Source organism: Sminthopsis crassicaudata, chromosome 6, assembly GCF_048593235.1.
Source record: "Sminthopsis crassicaudata isolate SCR6 chromosome 6, ASM4859323v1, whole genome shotgun sequence".
Classification (NCBI taxonomy): domain Eukaryota; kingdom Metazoa; phylum Chordata; class Mammalia; order Dasyuromorphia; family Dasyuridae; genus Sminthopsis; species Sminthopsis crassicaudata.
This window is the reverse complement of record NC_133622.1, coordinates 122,127,983-122,145,802: the sequence shown is the minus strand read 5'-3', so window position 1 is coordinate 122,145,802 and position 17,820 is coordinate 122,127,983. Positions and strand designations below refer to the sequence as shown.

The following is a 17,820-nucleotide window of genomic DNA, read 5'->3' as shown; positions in this document are numbered from 1 at the left end:
GTTACTAACCCACCTCCAGAGAAGAAAGCTGATAAAATCTGAATGCTGATTGATGCAGAATCTTTATTTTTTCTTTTTGCTTTTTGTTTTATTTTTTAATAGTACTTTGGTTTTCCAAATACATGCAAAGATAGTTTTCAATATTCACCTTTACAAAACTTTGTATTCCAAATTTTATTCTGCCCCCCCAAGACAACAAGCAGTACAATATATAGATTAAACATGTGCACTTCTTCTAAACATATTTCCATATTCATCATGCTGTACAAGAAAAATCAGATCAGAATGGGGGGGAAAAAATGTAATGCCAGAGCAACTGAGTCAAGATAGAGATTAGAGAGTTTTTAATATTTTATTTGAAAGGGAGAGATTTACTGGGACCAAAGGGATCCATGGTTTGGACCCAGGGCTGAATGAGACTATTGTCTCCAAGAATCCAGCAAATAATGTGAGTGTTCAGTGATGTATACATGTGGCTCAGCTATAGGGATAGACTGAGGCAGGGGTGGAGTCAGAGCACTGAGAGCAGAAATGGGACTATTTGACAAGGGGGGGAGGAGGTACCTGACATTCTGATGATGTCTAAAATAGAAGTCTTTCACCTCATCTGGATCATCTGATTAGGAGGGAGGGATGGTGTTGCAGGATTGAGCATAACAATTAGGGAAACTGAGTCAGGACAATAAAAGGGAACTGTGACACAACACAAACAAATAAAAACACACAAAAAAAGGTGAAAATACTATGCTTTGATCCGCATTCAGTCTCCATAGTTCTCTCTCTCGGATGCGCATGGCACTTTTCATCACAGGTTTATTAGAACTGGCCTGAATCATCTCATTATTGAAAAGAGCCAAGTCCATCACCATTGATCATGACATAATCTTGTTATTACTGTGTACAATGTTCTCTTGGTTCTGTTCACTTCACTCAGCATCACTTCATGCAAGTCTTTCTAGATTTTTCTGAAATCAGTCAATGTAAGATTTTTTTACTTTATTTTTCTTGCTTTTTTGTGTGTAATGGATAATATGAAAATGTTTTACAATGATTTCATATGTATTAATGATATTTTATTGCTTGCCTTCTCAATGCATAAGGAAGGGAATTTAGTGTTCATTTTTTTAATGAATGACAACAAAATAATTTTTTTCTTCTTTTTTCTTCCTGAGGCAATCCCTTCAGTTTAAAATTCTTGCTAACATGCAGATGAGCTGGGGGAAAACAGTGCTTTAAACTTCTTCTTCTACTATTATGTGAAGGAAAGATTTGAAACCAGAGATGACGATAAGGATAATAATAATAATAATAATAATAATAATAATAATAATAATAATAACTGACATTTACATAGCATTTACTATGTACTAGGCACTATGCCAAGTGCTTTTTACAAGTATTATCTCCTTTAAAAATAACAATAATTGGCATTTATGTAGCTCTTATTATGTGCTAGATACTATGTTAAGTGCTTTTTATAAATATTCTCATTTAGTAATAAAACACTAACATTTATACAGTGCTTTACTATGTGCCAGACACAGTGCAAACTCCTTTACAATTATTATCTCATTTATTTGATCCTCACAACAATGCTATGACATAGGTATTATTATTATCCCCATTTCACAGATAAAGAAACTGACACTAAGAGAGAAGTGGAATAGCCTGAGTTTCTAAAGTAGAAGGAAAGTATTCTTCCTCTTGTATATAGAGCCAGGGGAGCCCCCTCAGACCCTCTTATTCAATCCCCTTTTTCAGTGGTATATATGGGCATTTACATGTAGAAACTGGCAAATTCTCCAAATCAGGTATTGATTTCCTTATTGTTTAAATTTAAGAGAGTGGTGGAATAAAAGTTAATGCAACTTAAACTTAGAAGTGTGTATGTCATATGTTTTTGTAGAACCACTTGTTAAGCATTTCCCAATGCATCCTGGCCTTTTTTCTACAAATACAAAAACTGATTTTTAGGAAGTTTAAACGTGTCCTCAGTTACATAGTTAAAGAGGCCGAGGACCCAAAGACAACTCTTCCTTTATAAACTAATCGGTGATTAACCCTAAAGATCAACATTTGGCAACTAGTGACCAAAGAATATTTGTTAAAAACTCTTGTGTGTCTAGTCTTTCAAATTCAATTCTGTTCAGTAATGAAAGGGCTGAGGGCAGCTAGGTGGCGCAGTGGATAAAGCACCAGCCCTGAATTCAGGAGGACCCGAGTTTTCAAATCTGATCTCAGACACTTAACACTTCCTAGCTATGTGACCCTGGGCAAGTCACTTAACCCCAGCCTCAGGGAAAAAAAAAGTAATGAAAGGGCTGATAATGTCTTCATTGGATATTCTGTGAAATAAGTTTATGGCTATATATAATTTGTCAGGAATATTGTATTATACTGCTGCTACTAACAACTAATAATAGTAACAGTATTATTTAGTTATTAAACATTTAATAAACAGTTATATATAATAATAAAAATACCAACAAACAATGCCTTAGGATCACAGCTTATCCTGAATTTCCATATATGTTACCACAGCTGTTAAATGTATAATATAGCCTGTTCTCCAGAAATACACAAGACATACTTTTAAATTTAATATGCATTTACTAATTTTTCTTTATTATCTTCTTAGGTGTAGATAATCAACAAAATAATGAACTAAGTTGTGATTTGTAACATTTGTTGATTCCCAGTGTGTAAACGTTCATGTTTAAATTTTAACAATCAGCTTCTTCTAGGCAGTTGGAGCTGGCTCCAGCTCAACCCTGTATGCCATTTAGTTTATAGATGAAAAAACCTAGGAACCATACTGATTATGAAATACATCAAAGCTATTATCCTTCCTTTCAATTTCATTAGTACAACTCAAGATTATTCAAAATAAACTTACAATATCCTGAGCTGTTGATATGGAGTTTATTTTGCCGTGCCATGAGCGAGAAAAAAAGATTTAATGATAGAAACCAAACTTTATGTCTCAGTATTTCATTGTACATTGTAATGTTGGTCAGAAGATTTTTGTCTTTCAAACAAACTCTCAGTCTAAGACACAGTTACTATTATGGATTGGTTGTACTTGTGCTAAATATGTCTCTTTTTTCTAGTTTGCAGCTCATCTTGTGAAGATCAAATATCCAAGGGTCTGTATCCTAGATGGAGGCATTAATAAGATTAAGCCAACAGGCCTGCTCACTGTCCCATCACCACAAATATGAAGAAGTACTGATATCAAGAAAGTCTCCATGTCAAGTGATAAAATAATGCCAGGAGCATGTATGTATACCATGACAGATCTCTCAGGGTTATCACTTAGCAACAATACCAGTGATCCAAATTATATTATTTCCCTGAGATTCTGTCATGCAGAACTGGTTTATTTTTTTTTAATTGCATGATTCAAATGTTCATCTGTCGACAGACTTGACTGTACAAGTATCTTGGAAAGAATTTTATTAGGAAGGAAATCTGATCATGGATTTTTATGATGTTACCACAAAATGCTAGAGGAATTCAGTTGATAACAGCTACAATCAGTATTATCAAGGAATTCTAGCCTAGCAGTGATCTCACCTCTCCCTGACAAATGGTCTTAAAGACATTATTTTGTAAATACAAGTGTTAAGTGACAAGCTGACAATAAACTGTCCCTGTGTTTATGTTAATTTGGAAACTTCCCATTTATTCTTTGTTAATAAAGTCTTCATTTTGTGATAAAAAATTAAGTGATTTTATCACTAATTTAAGTGATATTTCCTCAACTAATACATTTTGAGTTAATGCAGAAAGATGGTTAGCTTTTGTTTTAGTGTCAATCATTAAATCAAACTATAAGTACATATTAAGCATTTAGCAAGGGCCAGTCACTGTTCTAAGGTGCCAAGAATACAAAGACAAAAATGAAACAGCCCCTTTGATGAAGAGTTTACATCTAATGGAAGAAATGACTTGTATACACAGAAGTAATTAGAAAATGGATTTCTTCAGTTGAAGCTGTAGGATAATTAATATAGGATAGCTACCAGAAATTAACTCTCTCTACCAATGCAAATCAGCAACAACCTGCTCACCAACTTTAGTTTTAAGAGTTGTTTCAATGACAGAGATTCTGTGAGAGCGTTCCACAACTCACAGGTGTCAGAGGCAGGACTTAACCCCAGGACTTCCTGACTCTGAGGCTAGCTCTGACTAGACTATGCTACACCTCTATACAAAATAAATCTGGTTGTTATGGTTGTTCAGTTGTGTCCAACTCTTCATGACTCAATTTGTTTTTGATTTTTTTCTTAGCCACAGTATTGGAGTGGTCTGCCATTTCCTTTTCCAGATCATTTTAAAGAAACTGAGGCAAACAGGCTTAAGTGACTTGCTCAGGGTCACCCAGCTAATAAATTTCTGAAGTCAGATTTGAACTCAGGAAAATGAATCTTCCTGACTGCAGGCCCAGCACTCTTACCAACAGCACCACCTAGAGGTCATCATATTCAAAATAAATACAAAAATATTTGGGGGTATGGAGATAATGACAGCACTCCCCTCCCCCTTGAAAATTGGTACTTGGTAACAGTTCTAAAACCTAAATAGCTCTTTAGGCTATCTATTTGATTATAATCGATAGAAAAATGTTCATTCACCTTTAGTTCACCATTGTTTTTAATATCTGATCCTCCCTTACAAAACATTTTGATGAAAGTATTTTGTCTTTGTACTTTTCAAATGAAGAAATCTTCTTAAAATTAAATGACATAAAGGTAAAGATCAGAGTGATATCACCCTTGACATACACGGACATATGTACACATGTGCATGCACAATACACAGAGCAATAGATTAAGTTGCTATCCAATGAAAAACATTCCAATAGCTTATTAGGTTTGAAAAATAATTCACCATGCTTTCCTTGACAACTAGTATCTCGCATATTAATTAGAAACGGTCATTAGGTCATCATGTGTCTTGGCAGTTACTATTCACTACCCCACCTATATTCCAGAATATGAACAGTTGATAGGCAAGCTGTCTGAAATAGATATCTCTGAAGGAGGTTCAGGAGAATTACTAAGAAGTGTGGTAATGTTGAAATCAGCAATATTAGAGAATGCAAGTAAAAAATAATATTAAAATTAAAAATGCACAGCAGAGAACAAAAGAAAACCTACAAGAAAGCAAAAAAAAAAAAAAAAAAATTTGTTATATAGTGTTGTGATATGGAAACCACCTGCCAATGGCTACTGAAGGTTTAACTCAGACCTGTAGATTGGATACTTAGAGATGAGAGTCTGATCCACTCAATTGATTTACTCTCCAATAAATTAATGAAATCAAATTGTTCTCTAATTTCTATCCTACCTCAATTTCTCCAGCAATACAGAAAAAAGGATGGAATGGGATCATTTGTAGACACAGAGGGAAGAGACTCCTTCATAAGTTCCCAAGGGATAATAATATAGTCAGCCCTTTGATTTCCTAAACCATCAATTAACAATGATTTATTGGGGATGGGGACGCTATAGATGGGGGATTCAAAGGGAAAAAAAAAAAGATCCAGCCCCAAAATCTTACATTCTGTTTAGTTTCTCTCCACCCCCCTCCAATATCAGAAGGTTTTACATTTTTACGTTAAACTCTCCCATCCTCTTCTCTCTGCAATTTTAACATCTATCAGGGAAAAAACTTGGTTTGAATTAGTGGCTTCTGGATATTATACTGGAATTTGCTGCTTTGTCTAATTCACTACGTATTGATTAAAAAAAAAAAAATGGACAGTTACTCGCATACTAGTTCTGACACACACCAGATTCTCTCCTGACACCACCTCCTTCACTTGAATGCATTTCCTGGGTACAGGTGTCTTTCCCTTTCCCTATTCCCAACACCCTTATCTATCCTTCTACCCCTCTCCTTTTATCCTGCCCCTATTCTCCCTGAGGGCAGAGACTGTTTTGTTTGTCTTTATTTTGAATTTTGTTTAAATCTCCAGTGATTAGCACTGTGTCTGAGATGGGCCATCTCCAGTCCTCCTGATCTATATCTTGTCACTGAATCCTCCTGTGTGGAATACAAAAAATCCTAACTTAAATTGACTACTCAAAGGCATGGGACAAACAGAAAGTTTCTTTATTTCGAGTCTCGAAAGAAGCTGGGCAGTCCCTTTACCAGAAAATCTGGAGCAGGGAAAGCCAATTTTACAGAAGTAAGGAGCATAGTTATATAGTCAAGGTTTACAGAAACTATTCGCTGCCCACCCATCTCCTATTAATCCTTTTTAAATCATTGGCCAACTCAATCTTTATTCCTTATTTGTCTTTAGAATACAGATGGGCTTTTTTATGGTACCAAGGTCTTGGTTAAGCAATAAATGTTTCAAAATATTATTAAGAAAAAGAGGTCTATTTTGCTTCAGAGGTAAGTATAATCAAGTAAGCAAGAGGGGTTAAAGGTTTCTAAATTACTGAGATAGTAACCTAAGGGAATTTAGTCTGTTTCAGGCTTTTCTCAATCAATCAGATAGAGATAGCCAGTTTAAAGACTTGGATATCTACAGGCTATTAAACAATTGGGTCAGGTTTTATTTTTTCTCTAAGCAGTTAAACAAGGTTCAAAAGAGGGATTACCTCAGATATTTTCTGCTTTTTCTCTCCCAGAGCCTTAATAATTAAATGGATCCTTAATGCTGAGTTTATACTCCCCAAGGTTATTATTTTGAGAAGTCCTCAGTTTCCCATTTCACTCACTACTGACTCCAGAGGGAAAAGTGAGACTGTGATTTTGCACAAGCCTCCTTCATTTAAATCCACTTCACTTGCATGTCATGGCATTGATATGACAGTCAACAATACTAAGCAACAATATTAACTGTGGAATACTTAACTAGCATATTAATTGGAAGAGGTTAAAAGATGCTTCTCTCTCTCTCTCTCTCTCTCTCTCTCTCTCTCTCTCTCTCTCTCTCTCTCTCTCTCTCCCTCCACACACACACACACACACACACACACCCTCCTATATATGTATATACCTAAGGCACAACTCTGAAGCACATTAATGTTAACTAGGCAATAGTGTGCTCATACTCATACTACATTTGGAAATTTGTAGTACTTCAAGTATTTAAAATATTGAACATGGAAATAGGCTAGAAAAATACTTAAATGGGAGAAAAAAATCAATGCCTACATTTATTTATTACTTGTTTTAGTACTTTTTCTTTTGAATGGCTCATGCTTATTGTGATGAGGTGTCTCTTGGGGACCATACTTAGACCTTAGCAACCTGAGCTCCCATTGTTATGGAAGTGTGAGTAGCTTCCAGCCTGATACTCTAATGTTTCCTCTTGGGTTGCTAGACATTCTCATTGTCAGTCTGTTAGAAGGGAGTAATTGATGTTCTGGGTTATTTTGGCCATTTCGGTAATCCTGCTTCATTTAAATCCAATTCTACACAAGTCAATCACCGTACTATTCTATTATTTTACTGTTTAACTATGTATTCTATATACATATTGAAATGTGTGTAAATTCCATATATAGAGTGTATATATATATATATACACATGTATGTATGCATACTATATACATAGTATATATTTATATATATTTACTGATACATATACATGTAAAGGAATAGATTATGTTATATATTATATAATATAAACAATATAATGTATATAATTATATATGTGATTATATCTTATATGATTATAATAACTAATATTATATAGATATTATATAAATGATATATTTACATATTATATAAATACCCAATGTATATATATATATATATATATATATATATATATGTATATATATGTATACTGGGTTTAAAGATCTTGCTAACCTTTGCATTCATCTGTAAATCCACAATTCATTTAATGTTTTAGGTCTTATTCTGTTTAATTACCTATCGCTGCAAGATAAAGCTGCTGAGATTGTTCCTGTCTGCTGATGTTATATCTGATCATAAAAGACTTTCTATGACTACAAAATTACTGTAAAGTCTGTGCTAATCCATATTCTTGGGGAATAAACTATTCACTAATTAAATTTTCTAACTACTGTGGGAATTACAGAAAATCCTTTATTTCTGCCTTTATTGTTGAAGTATCTTTCTAAACTCATTCCGTTGTATTAAATTGTATAGACTCAACAATGTTCCTGAGTTTTTGCCAAAGAAATGACCACAGATCGAAGAAGAACTTGTTCATATCCCATCTCTGACGTATGCTGATTGTATGAACCTGAGCAAGTCACTTAATTTTACAATTCTTTAAAGTGGAAGTTCTTATTCTTGGATCTAATGTTTGTGGATAGATTTGGGGGTTTAAGGGGAAGGTCCATGAACTTCAATGGAAAAAACTTTTTCTGCTAAACTCTAATTTAGCATTTCCTTCAATTACACATTTTTAATCTTTTTTCCCCTTTTATTTAAAAACAGAATAAAAAAGGAAAAATAGAAAAAGAATACAAGACAAAATAAAACAAAAGAGAACATTGTCATGTGCCCAGCAGAACATCAGGGAAGATTCAGAATATATAACAACAAATTACCAGTTCAAGAAAGTATATTGCTCCTATCTGCTGATGTTATGTCTGATTATAAAAGACTTAATTTGCTATCCTTTCTATGACTACAAAATTACTATGAAGTCTGTGCTAACCCATATTCTTGGGGAATAAACTATTCACTAATTAAATTTTCTAACTACTGTGGGCATTACAGAAAATCCTGTATATGTATATTAGTAGAAGAAATTATAATCACGAGTGCCCATCTTTACTTCCTTGTAAATTGTTCTTTTGATCTCTGCTACACACCTTTTTAAATTTATTTTTTCCCCTTTTCATCCTCTACCTCCACCCTAAAGCAAAGGATATAATTTATGTATACATATATAAATATATAGATACACATACATACACACACCCTGCCTCCACACACACATATCTTTCCTATCCCTGCTGACTCTTTGCTTCAACTCTGTTCATTAATTTGTCTAACTATTACTTTACCTTCTCCCCCCCCCCCCCATGCATGAATTCTTCCCTTGTCTTCTTCCCAAATCCTTTACTTCCCCATCTGCCCATTCCTCTTCCCTTATTTCTTTATAGATTTTGGAGGGTTCTATACTCTTCATGGCATATATGTAGTGTTGCCTATCTAACCCATTTTTGATATGAGTAAGTTTTCAAAACTACAAGCTCTTCTCCCCCTTCTAATGCTTCTTTGTCTATTCTTTCTCTGTATCTCATTTGTATAACATAATTACTATTTTTGTCCTGAACTCTGCCACAGTCTTTCTTTTGAGCTACCCTATTGCTGAGTCAATCTTAAACATATGGTATATATTTCCCAAGTAAAAAAAACATAAGCAATTTGTCCATGTTGAGTTCTTTGAAACTGATCTTTGACATTGGCTCTTACATTTTAAATTTTCTATTGACTTCCAGTGTGGTTGATAGAAAGTCCTGAAAATCTGTAAATTCATTGAATGTCCATTTTTCTCATTCAATATTTTGCTGGATATGATATTTTTAGCCACAGACCTAGTCCTTTTGATTGTTAGTAAATGTGATTCCAGGACCTTTTATTGTGGCATCTGATTGTGGCTTCTGAGGTTGGACCAAGAGTATGCCTGTTTTGCCCCAAATTTTCTTGATTTCTCACCAGTCTTTGTTTGCCCTGAGGTGCAAATTTGTTCTGTTTGTGGGGGAAATCTGAAAATCTTGAAATATACCAATCTATGCCACCAATTATACTTTTTTTTTTTTTTAAAGAAATTGAGGAAGGGTCCATAACCTTCACTGATTGAGAAAGGAGTCCATGACACAAAAAGTATTAAGAAATATTGGTAGACAGAATGTCCTATATCTAGAAAATCACAGATCCAGATTCTACCCCTCAGGGGAAAAAAAAAAAAAAAGACGGACAATTTTATGTCTGTTTAGGGAGTTGCCATACTTGGGATATATTTTGTGTATGTGTAAATACATATAGAGATATACATACACACATACATATATATCCATTAATTTACATATTCCATGTAATCAGATTATTGTTTAATGGGAGTTAAATCTTTTTTTTTAAATAATACCTCTTTATTTTCAAAATATATGCAAATAATAGTTTTCAACATTCACCCTTGCAAAACCTTGTGTTTTTGCACTCATATAATGAGTTATATGCCTTATCCAGACCCTCTTGCAATGCTTTCCTGTCCTTTCCTCATTTTTCTTCTAGCTCTTTTTTAAGATCCTTTTTAATTTCTTCTACTAGAGCCTTATGTGGTGGGGACCAGATCATCTAGAGATGATCTAGAGATAACTGTTTTTAGTTTCCTCAGGGTTTGAAATCTGTTCTCTTTAAATAGAAGCTATCTATAGTTGGAATCCACTTTGCCTTTTTACTCATTAAAAAAACAAAACAAAACAAAACAAAACAAAAAAACCCTGTGGTCTACTTATGGGGCAGTCAGGTATTTCCAAGCTGCCTCTACAGACAACAGGAAGTGGCAGTGAAGTGTCAGTTGGGACAGCAGTGGCTGTGCTGAGATCAGTGTTGCTTGCTGAGATCATGGTGAATCCCTCCCAGTGCTGGGTAGGTGTGGCCAGGTACCAAGAGACTTTAGCATTTTGGGGTTATAGTCTTTACCCTCTGTGTTTATAGCTTCTCTGCTGATCTACTGGTTTGCTGCCAGAGAAGAGTAGACGACACTATGGTAGAGTTCTCCCTGCAGATTTTCTGCCAGCAGAGACTACTCCCCACCCCCCTCCAGTCTGTTCAGTGTAAGCTGTTCTCTGTGCTTTCACTGCCTATCTGCCTGAGTCTGCACCAGGCCTGGCCTCATTCTGTCCCCATGTAAGCAAAAACAAACCTTTTCTGGTGAATTGCGAGATTATCTTCTGTTGTAATGTGTTGTACTCCCAGAATTCCTGGGTTCTGACAGTCAAGCACTAATTCAGAGGCTGAGTTTCGTAAAATAGTTTTAGAGTAGAGGAGAGCTCAGAAAAACACTGTGTCCTCTCCACCATCTTGGCTCCACCCTTAGAATAAGTTTATAGAGAAATGAATCATTGCTATTATTTAGCTGTTTTAATTAGCCTGTCCTACCCAGTGCATTAGCTGAGACTTTAGGAAAGTTGTTAGACATTATAAAGCATGATTGAATTTTTATGGGAATATATTTACTGGGTGTGTGCTTCATTATATGTTATTTAAAATTAAGTGATCTGACATTTCAGGTCTGGACAAAATGCTGGGGTGTCTTTCTGGCATCAGTTTGTTCACAAAAATAAACAAATAGGATTACAGCAAATTGACCAAAGTCCTGACAGCTCCAGATATTCTGTTGACATAACTTGGGTATTATGCTCCAAGACTTCATTACATACTTTTCAGATGGCTCTGCATTAACACTGGGTATCCTGTCAAAAAGGAGTAAGAACTTCACTGGTCCATACCTCCCACTTACATGTGAAGATTTGTTTACCCATCTCTGAAGCTTGGAATGAAGAAGGAGAATTCCAGACAAGAGTTTCTGGTTGGATGGTGTTTATCTGTAGGGGGAGGAGGGAAAAGAAGGTGAGTAGGGATGAAAGAAAACAACTTTCCCAGGAATCTTCCATTTCACAGCTCTAAGCATACTTAAACCCACCAAAATAACATAAAATCCTGTTTCATACTATACCATTTAGAGAGTTCAACACAAACAGCTCTCCTAAACCATGTTTGCAGTTCTGAGCAGTTCTTCAAACGACAGAAATGAACATTTAGTAACCTGGAATAGCAAGGAACTTGTCTATTTGCATCAATTCTGAAAGTAAGAAAGGCATTCAAGGACTTCATTGGAAAAATAACATTGATTTGCTAAAAGAGAAGAGCAATAGTATTTTCTTCTCTCCTCTCTTATAAACCAATAATTCTTTATTTAAGAAAATTCTTTATAAAATATATATTCTGCTGATAAGGACCCTAAAGTTTCTCTCAAGCTGAAATTAAATAAAATATTTCATCATGTTACTATTGAATCTAGAAGCTTTTTTTTGTTTGTTTAACATATTTGGGGGTTTTAAATCAAAATCACCTCTAAATAATTACTTTATACTTTATTTTAGACTTTGTTCTCTCTCTTTTTTAAATATAGTTCTGTGATTTTGCTGCTTTAGAGAGTTCCTGGTAAGGCAATCTTAGTTCAGATCAGTGGCTGTTCTATCTACAATTTATTCTCTTAGGTATACTTAGGGCTCTGAGGGATTAAATGGTGTGTCCAAAGATCACACTCAGTAGATGCTAGGAACTTGAACCTAGACCTTCCTATTTTAGAGGCTATACTCATATCCTATGCCATGTTGTATTAATCCTTCTGTATCGACCTGCTATATTAACAAATTGTATGACAGCACCCAAACTGAGAGTGTATATATATATCCATTCTTTACCCATAATCCACTACTTCAATACAGAAGTCATCTGCAACCAGTTTGATCATTGCACTATATAAATTCTGATGTTTTAAATAATTTCATTTACTTCGTTGTAATATTGTAATATACTGTTCTACTCATATCTATAAATCAATCCATTTTTTTCATTTGTCCCTAAATTCTTTATATGACTCATTGCTTATAGCTTAATAACATTCTGTTATAAATGGCCAATCATTCCCTTTTAAATACATACCTACTTTTTTCCTTGTGCTGATACCAAAATATTTATAGGTATAGCCATAAATATATTAGTGTATATCAGATTTTCTGTCATTAGTCTCTTTGGGATATATGTTCAGAAATGAGATTGTTGGGTCAAAGGCTATGAATAGTTTAAATGACTGTTCTTGCATATTGCCAAACTTATTGGAATCTTCATTTTTCAAACTAATGAATTAATTGCTGGCCTGAATCCCGAGCAAAAGAATAATATGTTAAAAAAAAATGATGTGTAAATTACAGTAAACATTTTTTTTTTTTACTAAAGTAAAAACAGTTATTAGTTGGTTAGCATTTACAATAGTTATTGGTTTGGTTCAATAATAACATTTTATTGTCTGAACAGATGAAAATGTTTTATTTCATTTGATTCTGTAAAAAAAAATTTCCATCCAATTTAATGGCAGGCTGCTCTTTCACACTCCACCCTCCCCCAAACCTTATTCTACCAACTGTCAAGCACACCCTTTGTCTCCAGAATGCAGTTTCCTATTGATAACATCAGGTTGTTTCAGCTCTGCCAGTAAACATCTCTATCTAGATGGCAGAGATTTTCTCTCTTTCAAATATACTTTTCCTTCAATTTTATCTCCCACTCACTCCCCCTCCTCCCAGCTTGCGGTAGTTCCCTCCTGGACTTCAAAGCAGCTTTGTGGTTTGCCTTGCAGAAAATCAATGGTTTGGAGATGAAAAGGCATGCTTGCTTATCTCCTCCAGTTGAAGGTCATTCTGCACAGGAGAGTGCCTGCTTAATCCCCAAACATTTTCCTTAAATAAGGGAGCAGAAGACTGATGAAACCCTGGAGGAAAAATAGTATACAAAGAGACTGGTGCACATTTTTAAGAGTCACCTCAAAAATTTAGTTGCATTTGCAAAAAGTGTTTCAAATGCAAAATTGCAGATGGTGCAAATTCTTTAAATTGGCTTATTTCATCACCCGTTATGAACTCATTTGGGGAGCATAAATCTAGAGCTGAAAAAATGTTGAGGTTATCTCATCCAACTCCTTCATTTTACAGATAAAATTGAGGTACCTAGAGATTATGTCTTATACAAGATTACATAGGCAGGGGGCAACAGAGACTAGATTTGAACTCAGGTCTTCTAGACCTACCTATGAAGAATAATTGTCCAAGGGCAATCAGAATTATTTCCCAATTTGGGGATTACCAGATAGAAGGGCCTCCCCAGCCTCTCTTAGGTGGCAAGAGAAACTTTAACATTTAACACATTTTCTGGCCCATGTTTTTGTTGTCGATTTATTCTTCAGTCATGTCTGACTCTTTGTAGTTCCATTTGGAGTTTTCTTGGCAAAGATGCTGGAGTTGTTTGCCATTTTCTTCTCCAGTTCAGATGAGGAAACTCAGGCAAACAGGATTAAGTGACTTGCCCAGGGTCACACAACTAGTTAGTGTTTAAAGCTAATTTGAACTCAGGAAGAACTCAGTCCTGGTGTTTTATTCACCTAGCTACCCTGCTAGCTGCCTACCACCTAGTAGCTGCTTAATAAATATTGAGGGCTTATTGACTTGATTCACCATAGCTCTGAAATCACCAGAACTTCCCAGAATTTTCTCTTCCTTCTGCTGAATTAATAAAGGAGAAGAAAGACCAGCAACTAGAGATATCCCTGGTCCCTGGATGGCTGAATTCACAAATCTCAGAATCCTGAAGCCAAAAGCAACCAAAGAATGCTATAAGTGCTGATCTTCATGGAACTGGGTCAAATGCAATAGAAGACAAAAGGAAAAAGGCTGTGGCCCATTAACTCTTGGACCTGTACTTAGCTTGGGTGCCCTACATAAAGTGAGGGAGTTATTAAGGAAAGGATGGTGCTCTCTTTGAAAATTCAATAACAATAAGCCCTGTGTCAGATTTTATTCTTCCTTTCTATTAGTACACAAAAATTTGGGCTTTCTACCTTCCAGATAAATGCTCTTATCATTAATAGGAGTTCATCCTGTAAAGGCTCAGCAAGTCTCCTAATTTCTTTGTGGTTTAGTTTTCCCATCAAAAGGTAATTAATTAGTCAGCGCTTTGTGGGCAGACCTCTGCAGCAGGCAGAATGTAAGATTAATCAGAATCAAATTAGATTTCTTTTATAAAAGAAATCCCATGAAATAAGGATGACCAAAGTTTGGAAGTGATCAGTGTTAATAAACTCTAAGCTATCTCCATGTGATAGACTCCCTATATCATTACTTTCAAAATTGCCTTTACTATTCTAGAGCTCTAACAAACATTTATTAAGAGTCTCCTGTGTCAAGGTATTGTAACTAAGAAGTCACTATCCTCAAGGGTTAAATATAACATTTTCAGTTCCAAATTCTATCCCTCTCTCCAGTCTCCCTCATACATTGAGAAAGCTGGCAATATGACACATTATACATGTGAAATTATACAAACATTAAATATAACATTTTTGAAATTATTGATATATTTTGTTCTTGTGTCATCTTCATTTCCCAATCCCCAGAGACACGTAACAACAACAATATTTTTAAAGAAAAAAGGGAGGGAGAAAGTTTAGAAAACCTAACTAATGAATAAACAGACTCAGAGTATACGCAATATTCCAAACCCACTGACCCCAACCTTTGCAAAAAAATTGAAGAACATTTTCTCTTCTCTTCTTTGGGGCCCAGCTCAATCCTTAAATTACACAGCATTCAGTTTTGTCCTTTCTATCTACATTATTGGAGTCAAATATCAAAGGTAGATTAAGATTTTCTCATCCATGAGTCTCAAAAATAGTTTTAAGAACTAAAACACAAATTTGGGCAGATAAGAACAGGGTGGGAATTGGGGAGAGAATAAGAAAATGCTTCTAGTAGGAGGTAGTTTCTAAGCTGAACCTTGAAGGAAACTAGAGATTCTATAAGGCCGTGAGGAGAATGCAAGGGTGAAATGATGGGGCAAGGGAAAGGAGTAAGAATTGCTTAATCCTCAGTGGCCAGATAAATAATGAATCCTTTTTTCCCTTCTAGTTTTCTTTAAATAGAGAAAATAAACACTACTTAGTGGGTCTAAAAGGGAGCAGCCTATCTTTTTTTTTTTTAACATGTTAAACATGTTAAAATATATCTTAAATACAATATTTATACAGTTCTCTTGTTGCACAAGAAAAATCGGATTTATAAAGGTAAAAGTCACCTGGGAAGAAAAATAAAAATACAAGCAGTCCACATTCATTTCCCAGTGTTCTTTCTCTGGGTGTAGCTGGTTCTGTTCATCACTGATCAATTGGAACTGAATTGGATCTTCTCATTGCCGAAGATATCCACTTCCATCAGAATTGATCCTCATATAGTATTGTTGAATCTCCTGATTCTGCTCATTTCACTTAGCATCAGTTCAATATAAGTATCTCCGTATTCATCCTGCTGGTCCTTTTTTAACAGAACAATAATATTCTATAACATTCATATACCACAATTTACCTAGCCATACATACCCAATTAATGGGTATGCATTCAATTTCCAGTTTCTAACCACTACGAAAAGAGCTGCCACAAACATTCTTGCACATACATGTCCCTTTCCCTTCTTTAAGATCTCTTTGGGATATAAGCCCAGTAGTAACACTGCTGGATCAAAGGGTATGCACAGTTTGATAACTTTTTGAGCATAGTTCCAAATCATTCTCCAGAATGTCTGGATGTATTCACAATTCTATCAACAATGTATCAGTGTCCCTGTTTTCCCACATCCCCTCCAACATTCAGCATTATCCTTTCCTGTCATGGTAGTCAATCAGACAGAGTTGTCTTAATTTCCATTTCTCTGGTTAATAATGGCTTGGAGCATCTTTTCATATGGCTAGAAATAATTTCCATTTCTTCATCTGAAAATTGTCTTTTCATATCCTTTGACCATTTATCAATTGGAGAATGGCTTAATTTCTTATAGAGTCAATTCTCTAATTTTGGAAATGAGGCCTTTATCAGAACCTTTAATTATAAAAATGCTTTCCCAGTTTATTGCTTCTTTTCTAATCTTATCTGCATTAGTTTTGTGTGTACAAAAGCACTTTAACTTGATATAATCAAAATTTTCTATTTTGTGATCAATAATGATCTCTAGTTCTTCTTTGGTCACAAATTCCTTCCTCCTTCACAAGTCTGAGAGGTGAACTATCCTATGTTCTTGTAATTCATTCTTTATGCCTAAATCATGAACCCATTTTGATCTTACTTGGTGTATGGTATTAAGTGTGGGTCCATGCTTAGTTTCGAGAAGCCTATCTTTTCAACATTGAAGTGATTCAGGCCAATTCCGATAGATGGAGAGAGCCATCTGCATCCAGAAAGAGGACCATGGGTACTGAATGTGTATCACAACATAATATTTTTGCTTTTTTTGTTGTTTGCTTGCTTTTTGTTTTCTTTCTCATTTTTTTTTCCTTTTTGATCTGAATTTTCTTGTGGAGCATAATAATTGTGGAAATATGTGTAGAAGATTTGCACATATTTAACATATTGGATTACTTGTTGTCTTAGGGAGGAGATGAGGGGAAAGGAGGGAGAAGAATTTGGAATACAAGGTTTTGCAAGGGTGAATGTTGAAAACTATCTTTGCGTGTATTTTGAAAAATAAGAAGTTATATTAAAATTTTTTAATTTTCTTTTTAAAAAAGGAATATCCTAGCTAAGATTCCCTTTTGTTCTCTGGCCCCTTTAGCCTGTGTAGAGACAGCTTTTGCCCTGATAACAATTTTTTTAATTTTTTAAAATTAATTTTATAATTATAATTTTTTGACAGTACATATGCATGGGTAATTTTTTACAACATTATCCCTTGCACTTCTGTTCTGAATTTTCCCCTCCTTTCCTCCATCCCCTCCCCTAGATGGCAGGCTGTCCCATACATGTTAAATGTGTTATAGTATATCCTAGATAAAATATATGTATGCAGAACCAAATTTCTTATCGTACAGGAAGAATTGGATTCAGAAGGTAAAAATAACCTGGGAAGAAAGACAAAAATGCAAACAGTTTACACTCATTTCCTTCATCTTTTTGCTTGGATTTCAGCTCATGATTCTGGTGCTCTTGACAACAGAAGTATCATGATGATTTTTTCTTAGCAAAGAGATTACTGCTAATTGGTAAAAGA

The 17,820-nt window shown here is 34.8% G+C and overlaps 1 protein-coding gene across 5 annotated transcripts in view; it reads left to right on the top strand.

Moving 5' to 3' along the window:
- TBCK (TBC1 domain containing kinase) overlaps positions 1 to 3,724 on the top strand; it is a 312,198-nt gene extending 308,474 nt beyond the window's left edge. For all 5 annotated transcript variants that reach the window (XM_074272835.1, XM_074272833.1, XM_074272837.1 and 2 more), the window contains one exon: positions 3,111 to 3,724. In XM_074272835.1, coding sequence (XP_074128936.1) covers positions 3,111 to 3,221 — 111 coding nt within the window. In that variant the 3' untranslated portion in view covers positions 3,222 to 3,724. The remainder of the gene's footprint in view (positions 1 to 3,110) is intronic.
- Positions 3,725 to 17,820: the final 14,096 nt, after the last annotated feature.